The sequence below is a fragment of the Plectropomus leopardus genome, chromosome 1 (genome assembly GCF_026936395.1).
Source record: "Plectropomus leopardus strain MGB_pleo_1.0 chromosome 1, ASM2693639v1, whole genome shotgun sequence".
NCBI classification, from domain to species: domain Eukaryota; kingdom Metazoa; phylum Chordata; class Actinopteri; order Perciformes; family Serranidae; genus Plectropomus; species Plectropomus leopardus.
In genome coordinates this window covers 7,049,728-7,064,711 of record NC_142176.1, presented here as the reverse complement: position 1 = coordinate 7,064,711, position 14,984 = coordinate 7,049,728, and the positions used below count along the sequence as shown (strand labels likewise).

At 39.1% G+C, this 14,984-nt stretch overlaps 1 protein-coding gene across 3 annotated transcripts in view; it reads left to right on the top strand.

Moving 5' to 3' along the window:
• Window positions 1–14,984, top strand: part of LOC148190349 (uncharacterized) — a 77,935-nt gene that overhangs the window by 26,140 nt on the left and 36,811 nt on the right. For 2 of the 3 annotated variants that reach the window (XR_015777402.1, XM_088081808.1), the window contains one exon: window positions 1,410–1,624. The exons of the other annotated variant lie outside the window; for it this stretch is intronic. Coding sequence is in view for 1 of the 2 variants with exons in the window: in XM_088081808.1 (XP_087937934.1) it covers window positions 1,410–1,624 (215 nt within the window). In the remaining variant the exon portion in view is untranslated. The remainder of the gene's footprint in view (window positions 1–1,409; window positions 1,625–14,984) is intronic. 3 annotated transcript variants of the gene reach the window in all.

Here is a 14,984-nt window from a genome sequence, read left to right as displayed (position 1 = left end):
TTCCCAAACCTTTCCTCAAGAACCACTTGTCCTGCATGTTTTTGGTCTCCCCATGCTCCAACACAGCTGATTCAAATGATCAACTCGTTATGAACTCCTGAAGCTGCTTGATAATAAGCCGATCATTTAATACAGCTGTGTTGCAGCAGGGAGAGATCTGAAATATGCAAGTGGTGCTTGAAGAGAGGTTTGGGAAACACTCTTTTGAGGTATGGTCCTAACCATGTTTATTTTCCTAAACTTAACCATAGCAACTTTCCTTACCTAAAGATGCCCAAACAAGTATTTTTTTGCGAAACCTAACCTCCTTTACTTTACATTAATGAAGTCAATCATGGGGTACTAATTTGTAGGCTATCATGCTATTGTGTGTGCATTTTTGTAGGATGTTGTACAAACAGTTGTATGAGGAAGCATTTCAAAATGACATAGAGGCCTTTCCTGATCTGACATTGCTATTTTAAGAGAATTTGTCTTTCAAAGAATGACATTTGCACGTTCTCAGTTTGCAAGCTAAACTCCTGTGGTTTTGTTATGCAAATAGAGAGGATGTCAGCTGATGAAACACTGGTATAAAAAGTGAGATGTGTGGGGAGGTTGGCCAGGGTGTTGGACAGATGGACTGGTCAAACACAGGACCTTCACCTAGGAAACTGGGGTTTGTGACCTGTGTGAATATGTCAAATGAAAAAGGTGATGTAATTTACTTATTTTAATTCAAACCATGATGTCTCTGCCATTCTAAACCTACTTATCAATATAGCAGGACCCTCCCAAACCATGTTTTTGATGCTGAGAACAACTACTAATGCCCATTTAATTGAGTGAGAATATTCGAAATTCATAAAAGGTGCTAGAGGGCAGTTTGTTAAACATACATATATGCTGGTGTTGTACATTTGCTGAAAGACTGAGGTTTTGTCATTTCTTTGCAAATATTCTCAATTGGACGCAGGAAGATTACACATACACAAGAACAGGGAAAACTGCACATAGAAAGGCCAGATCCAAAAGATACAAAACCAACAACCATCAAAATGATAAGAGTGACTCTACATAAAATTTCATTAAACATTATATTAAAGTTTAACTCTGAAAAGATTAAAAGGAAGTGGCAGATTAAATTAAGTAACAGTCCGCCTTTTGCCTTTCATGAGGATATTGGGCCAAATTAAACACGTCTATGCTTCACTGTTGCCCTAATATCATTATCAATGTGCCCTACTCGTCCCAACATTCCCTGTTTGTTAACCAGATGCCCTTTTTGTAGCCATAACTGTTACCTTACTGTAAATGTAGTAGAGGAGCTCCTTTTTCCTTTTCATCCTTAGTCCTTTGAGAATCTGTGCACGTCACTAGAGGCCCATGACATCTGCCGCAGTCTAAAGACCACTGCACTGTCCTTCCAGCAGAAAAATGGTGGACCAGTAGAAGAGCAGATGCTGCCTCACTCCCCACATCCAGGTCAACATCATCAGATGAGGGCTGGAGAAAGAGACAAAAGTGGAAGCCCGACATCATTGGGCGGATTTTACACGCCCCTGGCAGACACTGTTGTGAGTCTGGGGCAAAAGGAGCAGCGCCGCATAAAGGAGAGCAGAGATGAGACCATCCTTGACCGCAGGTAATTGTCTCATTTGTCACTTAGCTCTGTCAGTCACTAAAAAAAAGTGGGAGGCAAAGCTGAGCACCAGCTGGCTCTGAGCCAGTCTAAACCAACAAAAAAAACCCAAAAAAAAACCACATACCCTGCAAACAAAAAAGAAAAGAACCCTTTTGCTGACCTTCTGTGGGCAAAAGCTTTCCCACTAAATACAGTACCACCTTTTTCGTCACAAATCTACCATTTTGCTTTCAAAGGCTGATTTGTTTCGTGTGCATTGGCACTTTGTCCTTCATCTGTTCAAATGCTTTATTATAGTTACTGAATATTTGTTTGAAATTTTAATGTTTTTTTCCCCCTTTCCTTTGCCAGAAATGAAATGTTTGACTAGTGCTAATGTATTCTGGCACACTCTACTGCAATGCCACATGGGTTGCATTGTAATTGGAAATGAAACAGTTCATCCACTAATTGATTAACCAGTCAACCAAAATTTAAATTGCAACTATTCTTAATCTTTTTTTTCAGTCACTTTTAAAAAACAATTACATGTGCTTAAATGATTTTGTGTCCAGCTTGTCTTCATATCAATAAACTGAAAGTCTTTTAGTTTTTGGGACACAACTTGAAAACAACACAATTAATAATGAAAGCATTGCATTAATAACTGAATAATTGAGAAATAAATTAGCAGATTGATCTATAACGAAAATAATGCGTACTTGACCTCAGCTCTTGCTTCATCAATGGATGTGTCACTTGTTTACACAAAGTAAAAACGCTGTCTCAAAAGGTAGTTTTAGTGAAAGACCTGGAGCAGATCTTTACATTAAACCGTGTTCCATACTTGATGGGGCTTACTCAACCAAATGTAACACATACAACTCACTAAATGTGTTTCCTGGAAAAGTTCCCTGGGTTGTTCTAACTATTTTGATACTGACATTCTTACATTGTCATTTTCTTGGTTATTTAAGTAATTACCTGGTTGAGAAAAGAATTTCTGCCAACATATGACTTTTGATGTTTCTGTTACTTGGAGATAAAAAAATATTCTGCTGGAAGGTGTCATTAACTTGTGATAAGGGTGTTTGCAAGGTGTCAGGGAGGTAATCAGTGGAAAACAAGAATCTGATTGTCTTTCTTTGCTTTGCATTTGGTTTAACAACCGATACCTTGACTCTGCCAGCACTTGCTTCTTAATGCTTGATGTTTTTATTGCAGTTAGTGGCCTCTGCGTTGCTTAACAATCAGAGATGCTGAAGGCATTGTTAGAAATCCAAATAAAACACATTCTTAACACTTAAATAATGCAATCTAAACCTTTGTGGTGGCCACGCAGGACACATTCGTGAGAACCGATAAATATTATTTTGCCTTATACACATTGCCTGTGCACTTTAAAAAATAAAGTAAATTACCATTAGAGCTGTCAACCATTAAAAGGAATCTCCATACAGCAGTTCATATGAAATCTTTGGAAAATGCACACACAACGATTCATATGTTTATCTTACTAATTGGTGCCCTTTCCAGTTATGTTAGGGAACGATTTATGGTTTTGGTGTTGGCATGTTATCATGTCATCTTAACCTTAAGTTACATACTTGATGTAAAGTTATGTAGGTTAGGTTTAGGCAAACAATCATGGTTGGGTGTTGTCACTGTATGTAGGGTAAAATCACATACTTTCTGTAACTATGTACTGTAAAATAACAAAGTTCATTTGGGTTCACATGAGCCATAGACAATGGTCTCCTGTGGGGAAAGTCCTATGTTTGATTGACCCATCAACTACCCCAATGGTAGCTCTTACACCACCTATAGCTCCTTACTCTTTTTTCTTCTTTGCTCCTACCAGCACATTTGTCAGGTGATCGCAACCTTCATAATTATGTGGGTTATATAAAAACTACTGCCTCTTGGTTATGTGAGTTACACACATTTTTCTGGTGCGCTACTTTTCATAGATATACAAAAGAACAGTGGATGAGAATAGCCTGCAGCAAGTTATAACAGAATCCTCCATGCGCCAGCACATTCTGATTAAAGAGCTCATATTAAACAAATAATGTATGACATTATCTGGCTGAAAATCGGAATAGTAGTATAAACACTGTATACTTAATCTGCTTGCTCTTTGAATCACAGTAGATATCAACTATTTAGATTATATGTATCATTTTAATCATGTTGAGTTTGATGATCATCATTTGATTGATGCTGTCTATCTGGGGACTCTCCCTCAACTTATCTTCATACTAAAGGTATACAAACAAAATAGAGGAGAGTGACTCCTAAAATAGTGCTGTTTCATAACAAGCATCATGCAACAGTGGACATGACAGCTTCCCACTCCTCTCTCCCCTTCAGCCAAAAGTTAACAAAGAGTGAGGACTGTACAGAGCGGGAAAGCTTTCAGAGTACTCACGCACCAAATCCCAGCACTATCTAATGTCACCCTTGAGTTCCAACGACCGAATTTAATTTTCAAACACAATACTTTCAAGATCTATTGTCATTTATTGTGAGGTGAGAACAACCAAGATATTATCCATGAGGGAGATATTCCTCTGGCAAACATGACTTTGTATAACAATCAATCTCAGCCAAGACATTGGAACATTATTGTTATGTCTGCAATCATCAACACCCATAGTGGATATGAAATTGAATAATAAAGGAGTCTGTTTTCTATTGAGCATACACAAAGAATTGCTGCAGCTGTGTCCTTGATTGTGCTTGACTAGGAAGACCCATTGAATATAAATAGTCATATTCAGTGAATCCAATCAAAGCCGTGTCCATGCTTGCTGAATCCAGCTTATAATGCATTCTCAGACCTGAGAAGTCACTTGGGTGAAAAAAGAGTGATTAGAATATTGAAAATTGTAAAAAAAAGGAAAAAAAAAAACGTACAGAAATGATAATACTACCGTATCAGCTGGCACTAGGAGTTTATTTGATAAACTGCATGTCTCTGTTGGTTTTCTCACCACAGAGTGCGGTCTCTGAGATAAATATCTTGGAACTAAAGATGCAAACACAAAGCTATGAGGAAATCAACCCTTGTTGTCAACAGGTTCTCAACCCAACTCGTCACATGTTGCCTCTTTGTCAGTGGACTCCTGTGTTTACAGATTACGCTCTAGGTATCCTTCTGCATCTGATGTGTTCTCTTTCTCTTCTTTCAAATGTACACACACTTAAAATAAATTAGTGCATTAATCAATTACATGAGGTTAAATTGATTACAATAGGAACAAAGTACAATGAGAGACAGACAAAGAAAAAAGTTCAAGCAGCACGCATATCCAAAAGTAGTGAAGACTAGGTGCTGGACAAAGAGAAAACAGATTCCAAAAGACAAATAAAGGCTGCACACTAGAGAATGCTCTGATGAACGTTTATTAAATTACCTCCACGTGTGACATTTCAGGCCATAGGCCTTCTTCAGACACATCTTGTATTCAGTCCAGTGAGCTCACAGATACAGTGGGCCTGAATAATGAGAGTGGTTAACAAACATGTCCATGACAACCCACTGCTAAGGTGGCAGTCACCTAACTTGGATTACCTAAATGCTTAACTAAACACCACATAAAATCACTCAACTGAGAGCAAATGCTTATTTTGTTTCTAGAAGCTTATAAATGTCCTGCACAGTTGATGTTTCCCCCTCAGAATGGAGTATTTGCAGACGGCAATGGCATGTTGATGTTGAAATTTAGAGAAATAACGGTAGCCCGGAATATAAAAGAAAGAAAGACCCAACCAGTTTTGACAGGCTAATAAAATAGCAACTTCTACTTTATATTTTGCTGACTATTGCTCAAGTTAAGGTTGACTTTTTTGTTCTTTTTATTTTAAAACAAGAAAAATGTAATATTGACAGTAAAAAAAGATATATGAAGAAACATACTTCAGTATCAAGCCTGCGGCACAATTAGACAAAGACTGACGTGTCCCACCAAGCAGAAGGTGTCACAAACTGTCATGTGCCAGCAAAAGAGAAGATGCAATGAGATTATTTTCAAATGAGGAAGTTCATCTGCATATTTTTCTTGGGTGAAAAGAATCACTATCCTCAGTTCATCAAGGATGAGTGCTCATCATAATTGTAATCGGGTTTGAATGAGGCAGTGATGAAAATAATGGGCTTGTGATACTGCCGGCTCTGACAGTACATTGTAGAAGGGAGCATTGTATACAGGTACAAGGAAGGAACGAAATTCATTGCAAGACTCGTGTTTGTGTGTGTGTGTGTGTGTGTGTGTGTGTGTGTGTGTGTGTTTGGGTAGGTAATAATCAAGGATGCAACTACACTAAACTGCAAGAGACAAGAGGCAATGTGGAAACAAAGTGATAGCGTATCATTTTTGTAAGCCCCAAACCAAGATTTACTGTCATGGAGCTGCTGAATAGTTTTTTAACTTGTGTGGTAAGAAATACACCCAATTTTATATTCTGTTTGTCAGTACAGATGTCTATCTTATCAATTTTATATTTCACTTAAACAGGAAGACTTCTCAGTTTCATGAGTCGCTTACAGCAATATTATGTATGTCACATTTTTATTTCTTTTTTTAATCTCCTATGAGCAGAGAAACAAGACAGCAAATTTAATCAAAATGTAATCTCTGTACTGCCTGGGAGTTAGATTTGAAGCTAACACTATGAGTTTTGAACTAGAAAATGTGCCCTAATACACAGAAAATCATCCTGGGTTCTACCAAAACCATTAACTCTGTTGGGTACTGTCAAAAGCCTTCTTTTTGTCTTTATCAATCGATTCTCCATGGAGCTGTCCAACTCACTGCAATTTTATATTAAGTGACTTTAAAGCTCTCAACTTGTGTTTATTGCTATGGGAAAATAACATAAATTTTAATATAACAACTCACACAACACAGGGGCATAGTTATGGGATATAAAATTTGAAATTGAGTTACAGTCACTAACTCCAGCACAGATAATATGCTTTGAGTTTATTTCTGCCAAACTACATGTTTGTCTGCCTCTCTCTTACATTTTTTTGTTGTCCAGTCAATTGTATAATGTTCAATGTTCAGTGTTTGGATACCTACTCCAATCAAGGAAAGCTTCTTATTATTATTTATCAGTTTTTACGAAACTATTATGGTTTCAGGTTGTTGAACATGCAGGATTGGACAATGACTGCTCCACCTAATGAAATGTCTGATGTTTTTCTAACCTGTGGTGTCAACTGTGGCATTGAACAACATCCATAAATAATTCAAACCAAATGTAAGCAGGCTGCACAATAAATACATTATTAAAAAAAATATGACCAGCTGCAGGCATTGCCTGCCACAACAGACATTAACGCAAATTGCAGTGCTTGTTTCGTTCTCACTATTTTGTTTGCCAAACACGCTGCATGATCTGCATTGATGCAAAAATGTGCGTTTTTAGAATTATAGACTGTATATAAAGACGGACGACATGTCTCCACTGAGTCAGACTGTACAGAAATAAAGCGAAAATATCTTTAATACAACCACTGTAATCTATTGCTGGGGACGCGATTTGGAGCCAGAGTCTGCGCTGTAATGTTATCTGCGATCTTGAGCTCTGGTCCATAAAACCCTTCGACCAATTGCAAGCAATGCCATTGATCGTGACAATACTGACTGACACACATAGCTGTCAAACCCCATTTTATAGCACCAAACAACTAAATAAAACCAAACTTATCAGAAAAACAAACGTGAACAAATATCAGTGTGATGATGACTTTCTAAAATGACAAAAACCATCTTTGAGAAAAGATAATTTTGATCTATTTTGATCTTTCAGATTGGTCCATGTCCTATCCACTAACATGGAGGGGCAACTTTTGTGTCCTGTAATGTAGCCAACCACCAGGGGGTGATCTAGATGTTTTGGCTTCATTTTTTGTCTGTCATGTCATCCATCTATTTCATTCGTCTTCTTTTTTTTAGGGCTTTTTGCTTTTATCTGGAGACTGATCGTAAAGAGGGTGAGTGAATGGATATGATAAGTAAAGGGCTGTTGGTTGGAATCAAACCTAAATTGGCTGCACTTCTGGTGATGTAGAGGTTGAAGTTGTCTGTCTATAGTTGAAACCACCAAAATGATGCCATTATTAAAGCAACAGATTACCATGAGCAGGATGTAAGTCTAAAGTACAAGTGGCACACAGCGATATTGGTTTTAATGACTAATTAGTCGTGTTAATCAGGAATTTGCACTGACCCACTTAGTGTATCATTATGCTTCTAGGTAGAGGAAAGTGCATCTTACTGCAGTATTCGTGTTCATCTTCCAACCTTTGCAGCTATACATTGTGGCATTTAGCAGGAACCAAATCCATTAGCTCATACACCCATTAGCCATTAGCTCATAGCCCCTTGCAGTCATGTCACTACTGCAATACTGCTAAAACTTTTCCACTATCCCTACTGAATAGGAGAATGCATCTAATGCTCAATGATGGTCCTTTCAGTTCACCTTTTCTGTATTCACACACTTCTTCACTTTCTTCACTTCTTAATAGCCTGTAGCTTCTCACAGCGGTATAATGTCCAGCAGGGGCCAGGTGAAAACCCCGGACTTCCTGCCCCTCGAGCAACGACGCTACAACAGTGCCAAAAGGGATATCACTGTTTCTTTCCCAAATACTGTAACAACCCACACACCTGCTTTGAGTGACCCAATACCAAACAGGAATATCCAACAAATATGATACCCTTGTTGGCATCAGGGAAGTCTTGGTTTTGCACCTGGTACTCAAGGTTGTAATATACTTTCTTTGCAACACAGAGCATAAACGGGTAAAAACATCCCAGAGGACAATGCTGCTGATAGGAGGAGACTGGACTGATTTGGCAGTCTTCACACCTTCCTCTTTCAAGGTCTAATCCGAGTCCAGTCACTGCCTTTCCCAGGATGCAGAAAAGCTTGAGTGATCATCTGGATCACCAAGTTAATTCCTTCCCTGGGGTAAAGTACATAGTCCTCATATCTAACATAAAGTAACTCCCATATATTGCCTTTTACTGGTGGCACTCAGCACGGAGCAGGTATTTTTCCATCATTGTGACACTTTGAATCGAGCAGTAGTGGCAGTTTGACCTTCTGTGCCCTCTTCACGGGGAGAATGACAGGTTTGAACAGGACTGAAAATGTCACTCCTGTCGCTTCTGGGCTCCGGCCACTCGGGGTGGCTTGTACACTAATTCAAACACACAGAAGGGCAATATACAGTGTCTTTAACAGAAGTGAAAAGAACAATCGGTACTGAATATTATGTTCGTACAAGCGGTTGTTAGGGTGTGTAGGATTACTCATTAAAATTCAACACCTAAAGCTCTGAAAGATAACAGTAGCACTGAAATGCCTTGAAAAATATTCTAGTCTCTGCCTTTTTAGCCGAATCAAAGGGTATTTAAATCTTTGTGACTTTCAACTCATGTACAGTCAATTCAGTCAATGCCAAGGCAAAAAGATAAGCATGGTATCTGTGACCAAATGGTGTAGATTTCTGTTAGAGCATTGCCAGTCCCAAATGTGTTTCTATGCTCAGTCCAGTAAAATTAGGGTGTATTCTTAATGGAAGTTGGGGTAGTTCAAGAGAAATAAAAGGCAGTTTGGTGAAATGTAGATGTGGGAGTTTATTTCTTCCCCTCAGGTAGCTTCAACTTTCCTGGCATAGGAAGTAAAGAAAACTCTTTGTTGAGAAGTTGATTTAATCTTTAAAAGTGCCGATAGAAACATAACACACATGTTTTAAGCAAATGATATTCCCCTGTGGAGTATCTTGTAGAGTTTGTTGCCATGGACTAGTTTCCCTGAAACTTCATCGATAGTCAGGATATCAGCGCTGCAGAGCAAACAGGAATCAAGCACTGGCTGGTACAGCAGGTTCAATGGTTTCCCTACACACATACGACCTCTGAGTGTTTGACTGCAAGGAAAGTCAATCAGAGGCTCCACCATTCTCCTCCACCGTACGTCCGCATGACTAATGAAGTAAGGCAAGAAGGCTGGGGCATGACTCGCGGAGAAAGATTAAGAAAGAAGACAAAAAGCCTCCTCTTCTGAGGGAGAAATCTTACTCTTGTTCAATCTGCCCACATTACCTTGCACTGTTATCCGATATAAAGAGACACACAATGCTGGTCAGTGTTGATGTGGTAGCGTACAGAGAAAGAGAGAAAGGACAGCAGCCTGTGAGACGAGGTGGGGGTGAGGGGGTTGTGATTGAGCCACTGAAGTGATTGTCTCCCAAACAATCCTGATTAAAAACTGATGAATTAAGTACCATTATCAAGCAGACATAAAGGCCATCCATATTAAGTTCAATGTTAATGAAAAAATCAGAGCATGGTTGCAAGTTTTCTTGCCCAAAGACCCAATCTTTTTGAACTGATTTTTGTGGTAAATAATTGTAGAGACCTTGTTGTAACAAGTCAAGTTGTTCTCCTGCATTACTTCATACTATATATGAAAAGAATTGCACCACAATTAGTACATAATACACATTATTGTGTGCCAGTTATTTGTGTATAACCCACATAATCCGGAAGGCTGCAATGACATGACCAGTGTGCTGACGGAAATAAAGAGGGAAATTATCTGTGTAAGAAGGCATTTTGGGGTGGTGGTGGGGTCAAACAAACGCAGGACTTCCCCCGTTTGGGTTCCATGTAAAATGAAGTTAACATGAAGTTATTTTAAGGCACACAATCACTGTGCCTCTTCTCCTAAATCTAACCTATATAACTTTACTTGCCTAAACCTAAAAAGAAAAAAACAACAGCAATGTTTCTTTTCAGAAATCCAGCCAACATAACTTTACTGGTCATTGCAGATCACCTACATTCATTTGCTTTGAGAAACACTTTTTCCCTCCTCTGCCTTTTCTACTACTACTTTGTACAGAATGACAACTGCAAAAGCACTAATTCAGTGCAAATTAATTCCTTTGGGGCTTTAAATTTAGCATTAAATTTAGTGTACTTTTTGAATAATTAAACAGATGAACAACAGCTGAACCAAAAATGCAGCCCTCTCTCTTTTTAATAAATATAATTTGTAACATAAATGTCTTTGTGATGGGAAACATATTTTATGCCAGGATATACTTATGTTTAGAGCCAGCATTTATAAGTATATATATATATATATATATATATATGTAGTAATTGCAGTTTGCGTTACTATACAACGTACAACATCACCTCTACATCATGTACAATTGACTGCAGGACTTACTAAAACAAGCCACAGAGAAGCTCGGATTACAACACAGACAGAGGAAGCGTGACTTAACTCTTTGCTCCACTTTATCTGGTCTGAATCGTTCATTTAAAAAAATATGGAAAGATCAGGACTGAAACACTTAACTTTGAATCCATTTTCTGTCCTCAAGCAACAAACACCAGAGAATTCAGCTCATTCCTTCACTCTGAAAGGATAACAATGGAAAAAAACCTTGTCTTGGGCACTGCTTTGAAAAGTTGAAAAGAGAAACTCACAAGACATCAAATAATCTTACATTCCCCTATAGACTCTGTTGGAAGTGTGTTTGCACAGGAGAGCGGGACCATAGAGTATGGTATTCAAGCATCTCAGATGTATCTTCCCTTTCCCATGCAGTATTTTGCGGGGATGCTTTTTCCACAAACCGTTTGTGGAACCTTACCTGCCTACGGGGGCATAGCGTTCATCTGTTTGCACGACAGTGTGTGTGTGTGTGTGTGTGTGTGTGTGTGTGTGTGTGTGTGTGTGTGTGTTCAAAAGGTTACTCTCCCAGTGAAGTCCTCTGTAGACCATTGACTCTGATTAAATGTCTTCAGAGTTTTCAAATTATTTGAATTACTCTAATTGCACAGTCAGATTGTGGTCAACGTTATGATTTGTGGGGTGAAGAGCCATACAATCATCATCAGCAACCAACAGTAACCATAATTACAATCTCCCAATCAACACACCCAGACAGAAGATTAGTTGTTAATGCACTTTATCAAAACACTGATTTCAACTTTGATATCCGACTGAAAAATATCTTGTAATCATTAGGGGATGTTCATTATTGTAATCAGTCACTTGTGGCTCTTGTTTTACTCTGAAGTAAATATGTCTTAATGTTTTTGGATTAAATTCCTTTCCTGTCTGCTCTGCTCTTCTTTCCACTAATTTCTCACATTGCAAATGCAATAACAAAGGAGGGAAATAAGCCTTATCTACAGCATGGTTCCACCAGTAATAAAAGCACCTGTGGCTCTCATTAAATAATTTTCCCTGATGACATTTCAGCTTAACTCTGCAGCGTCTAAACGGGCTTTAGTGGGTTTAAATTGCACTTTTGATAGCACAATCACACTTTATCCTCTGATAAGAGGGCACCTCTATCCCATGACAGCAACGTCTAATCAAAATGGGTCATTTTCTTTTTTAATTTCACAGTCATCTAAGTCGAACCCTTTTTGAACTCTTAAAGCCTGAAAAATGAATACTAAAAATTCTAAATATAAACACAGCAGTAACATGTTAAAGTGTCCTCAGGGAGATAGAAGAAAACACTATTATGCTCATGTGTACAATGCATGTGTGGGCTTTTTTTTTTTTTTTTTTTTTCAATTTTCGTAAGCACAGACACGCAGATGTTGAAGACAAAGTGCTCTGCTTGCTTCTTTGCTCTCATGTGGGACATATAAAATGGCCAGTGGCACTGCTAGTCTGCGCACAAACTCAATATTCCAGTCATAAATCTCTTGGTGTCTTAATAGAGACAAAGCGCAAGTGAGCATCTGGGTCGCAATTCCATTGAAGGGGTGGAAAATTTGTTTTCCTTTGCTCCTCAAATGCTCTCCTAGTTGGGGGATCAATTTATCGTGCAAGCAAATGATTCTTTTATTTTTTTCTTGTGTTTCACTGCGGCATGGTAAATTCAAATTGTTCTGCAGTTTTGACATATACTGTAAATTACAGGCTTGGGATAAGAGATAGTTTTGCAGTTCATAAAGCAGTGGGAGTTTTCCACCCTCTGCTGAGTGGAGCTGTTTCCTCCTCTGTGCTGGTTTGACTGCAGAGTGAAGGCGGTTTGGGACTGTTGTTCTGGGTCAAGAGCCGGCAGCGGAGACCATTCTTCTCTTGAGTGTTGTGTGGTATGATACTCCTTCAACTCCTACACAAATAGATGAATAGCTTTCCTTGTATTTTTTGCTAGTGTGTTAAAGATGTATTTTACTGCTGGAAAGATGGTCTTTTAAATAAATATGCTGTCTATAGAGTAGACAGATGCAAGTAATTTGAAATTGATGCTACATGACTAGAGAAAACAGAGAAAAAGGACTGTGGCATTCATTTTTGCTCAAGAGGAAGAAAACCTGCAATTACCAGAATGCACTGCAGTGCTCCGAGACCAATAAACATTCTCAGCAGTAGTTGACATGATGCAAGCTTGTCTGTTTGACACAATGGCAGCTGGTTGGTAACAGACGATCTTATTTTACAGTTAATTGGTAAGCTAAAACCATCTATTTTCATTCGCTTATCCAGGACCGGGTTACAGAGGCAGGAGGTTGAGCAAAGAACTCCAGACGCCCCTCTCCCTATCAATGTTTTCTAGCTCCTTCTGTGCCAGATAAGACATATCATCTCTCCAGCATGTTCTGGGTCTGCCCCGTGGCCTCCTACCAGTTGGACATGCCCGGTACTCCTCTAACGGGAGGTGCCCAGGAGGCATCCCAATCAGATGCCCGGACTACCTAGACTGGCCCCTTTGTTTGATGCGAAGAGCAGTGGCTCTGCTCCAAGTTCCCTCCGAATGTGTAAGCTCCTCACACTATAGCTAAAGGCTGAGCCCAGACAGTAAACTCCTTTCAGGTGCTTGTATCCACGACCTCATTCTTTTGGTCACTACCCAAAGCTCATGACCATAGGTGAAGGTTTGGTAAATGGAAAGCTTTGCCTACCAGCTTAACTCCCTTTTCACCACAAGGCTCGTGCAGTGTACAGCAAGCGGACCAAACCACCTATTCAGATCACGTTCCACTCGGAAAAAAAAAAAAAAAACGGAGATACTTGAATTCCTTTGCTTGGGGTGCAACTCTCTCCAAACCTAGAGGGGGCAATCCACCATTTTCCATCAGAGAAGCATGGCCTCAGACATGGAGGTGCTGACTCTCACAACACTTCACACTCTGCTCCATCTAAGTGGGTGCTGGTGGTCCAATTGTGATAAAGCCAACAGAACCACATCGTCTACAAAGAGCAGATTTGCAATTAGAGCTAATAGATGGTTCTGAAAACATTCAAGATAAAAAATAGGCAATGCTGTACCACAGTTTTGGTTTATATTTCATCAGCACCTCTTAGTTTTATTATTTGACCTGAGTTTCTCAGAAAACAGTATGATGCCCATTTTCTGTTCACAAACTCTTGCTATTAAAGCTAAACGGCACCGAAATAGTTTCTGAAAACATTTTAGGGTATAATCGGAAGTGCATTAATGTTTGTGCACTTCTGTACTCTTTGTGTGTCAGTGGTGACAGCATGAGTGGTGGGCAATTGAAAAATTCAGAAATACAGCCTATGGTTCGAGCAACAGCCTTAGAGCCAACAAAACTCTGCAGGATGACATGTTTTCTGGTGGAGTTTCATTGGGTTTTGAGGCAGGGAGATCAAGGCACAGGTTAGATGGAGGGAAGTTAACCACAGTTCATGTACACATACTACCCAAATTTTTATGATACAAAGCTGGTTGAAAATCAGCAAAGTATCACTTTAAATATTGGTACTTGACTTAATTTGCCTGATAATTCTCCACCTTCAAACATCCCACTGTGAGCAAGTGGATTGATCTGACATGCTTTTTTGCATTGGAGAAGATACATCCCACTTCATCTTTTTCACCAAGCACTGTTGTCATTCAGATTATACTGCATTCCACACATCTTTGTTTTGCAGCCACTGCAAATCAAAACGACCTGTCCCATAATTCACTGCAGCTGAATGAGAGGGTGGATGTGATTTATTTCTGGTGATTAGCATAGAAAAGGAAAAGGTGTGTTATTGAGGAGGGGTGAGGCCTTTTGAATGTGACATTCCAGGCCTGGTTCACTGGTTTAACTGAAGCCACATAACAGGTCTCATATAACCTTTTCTTTTTATTGTATCGCCATGGCGACTGCTGATGTAAGCAGTTGATCTCATTAAAACAGGAGATTAGGCTGACAACAGTTTGGAAGTCGTCCTTGGGAAATAGAAACAGCAGCCTTGAAATGGTAGCCCAAGTCTCATTTCTTTTTGGCAATATCCATTTTTATTCAACAAACCTTTAAAGGTTTTCTATCTTGCCTCATTAGCATGATAATATGATTCAGGAGGA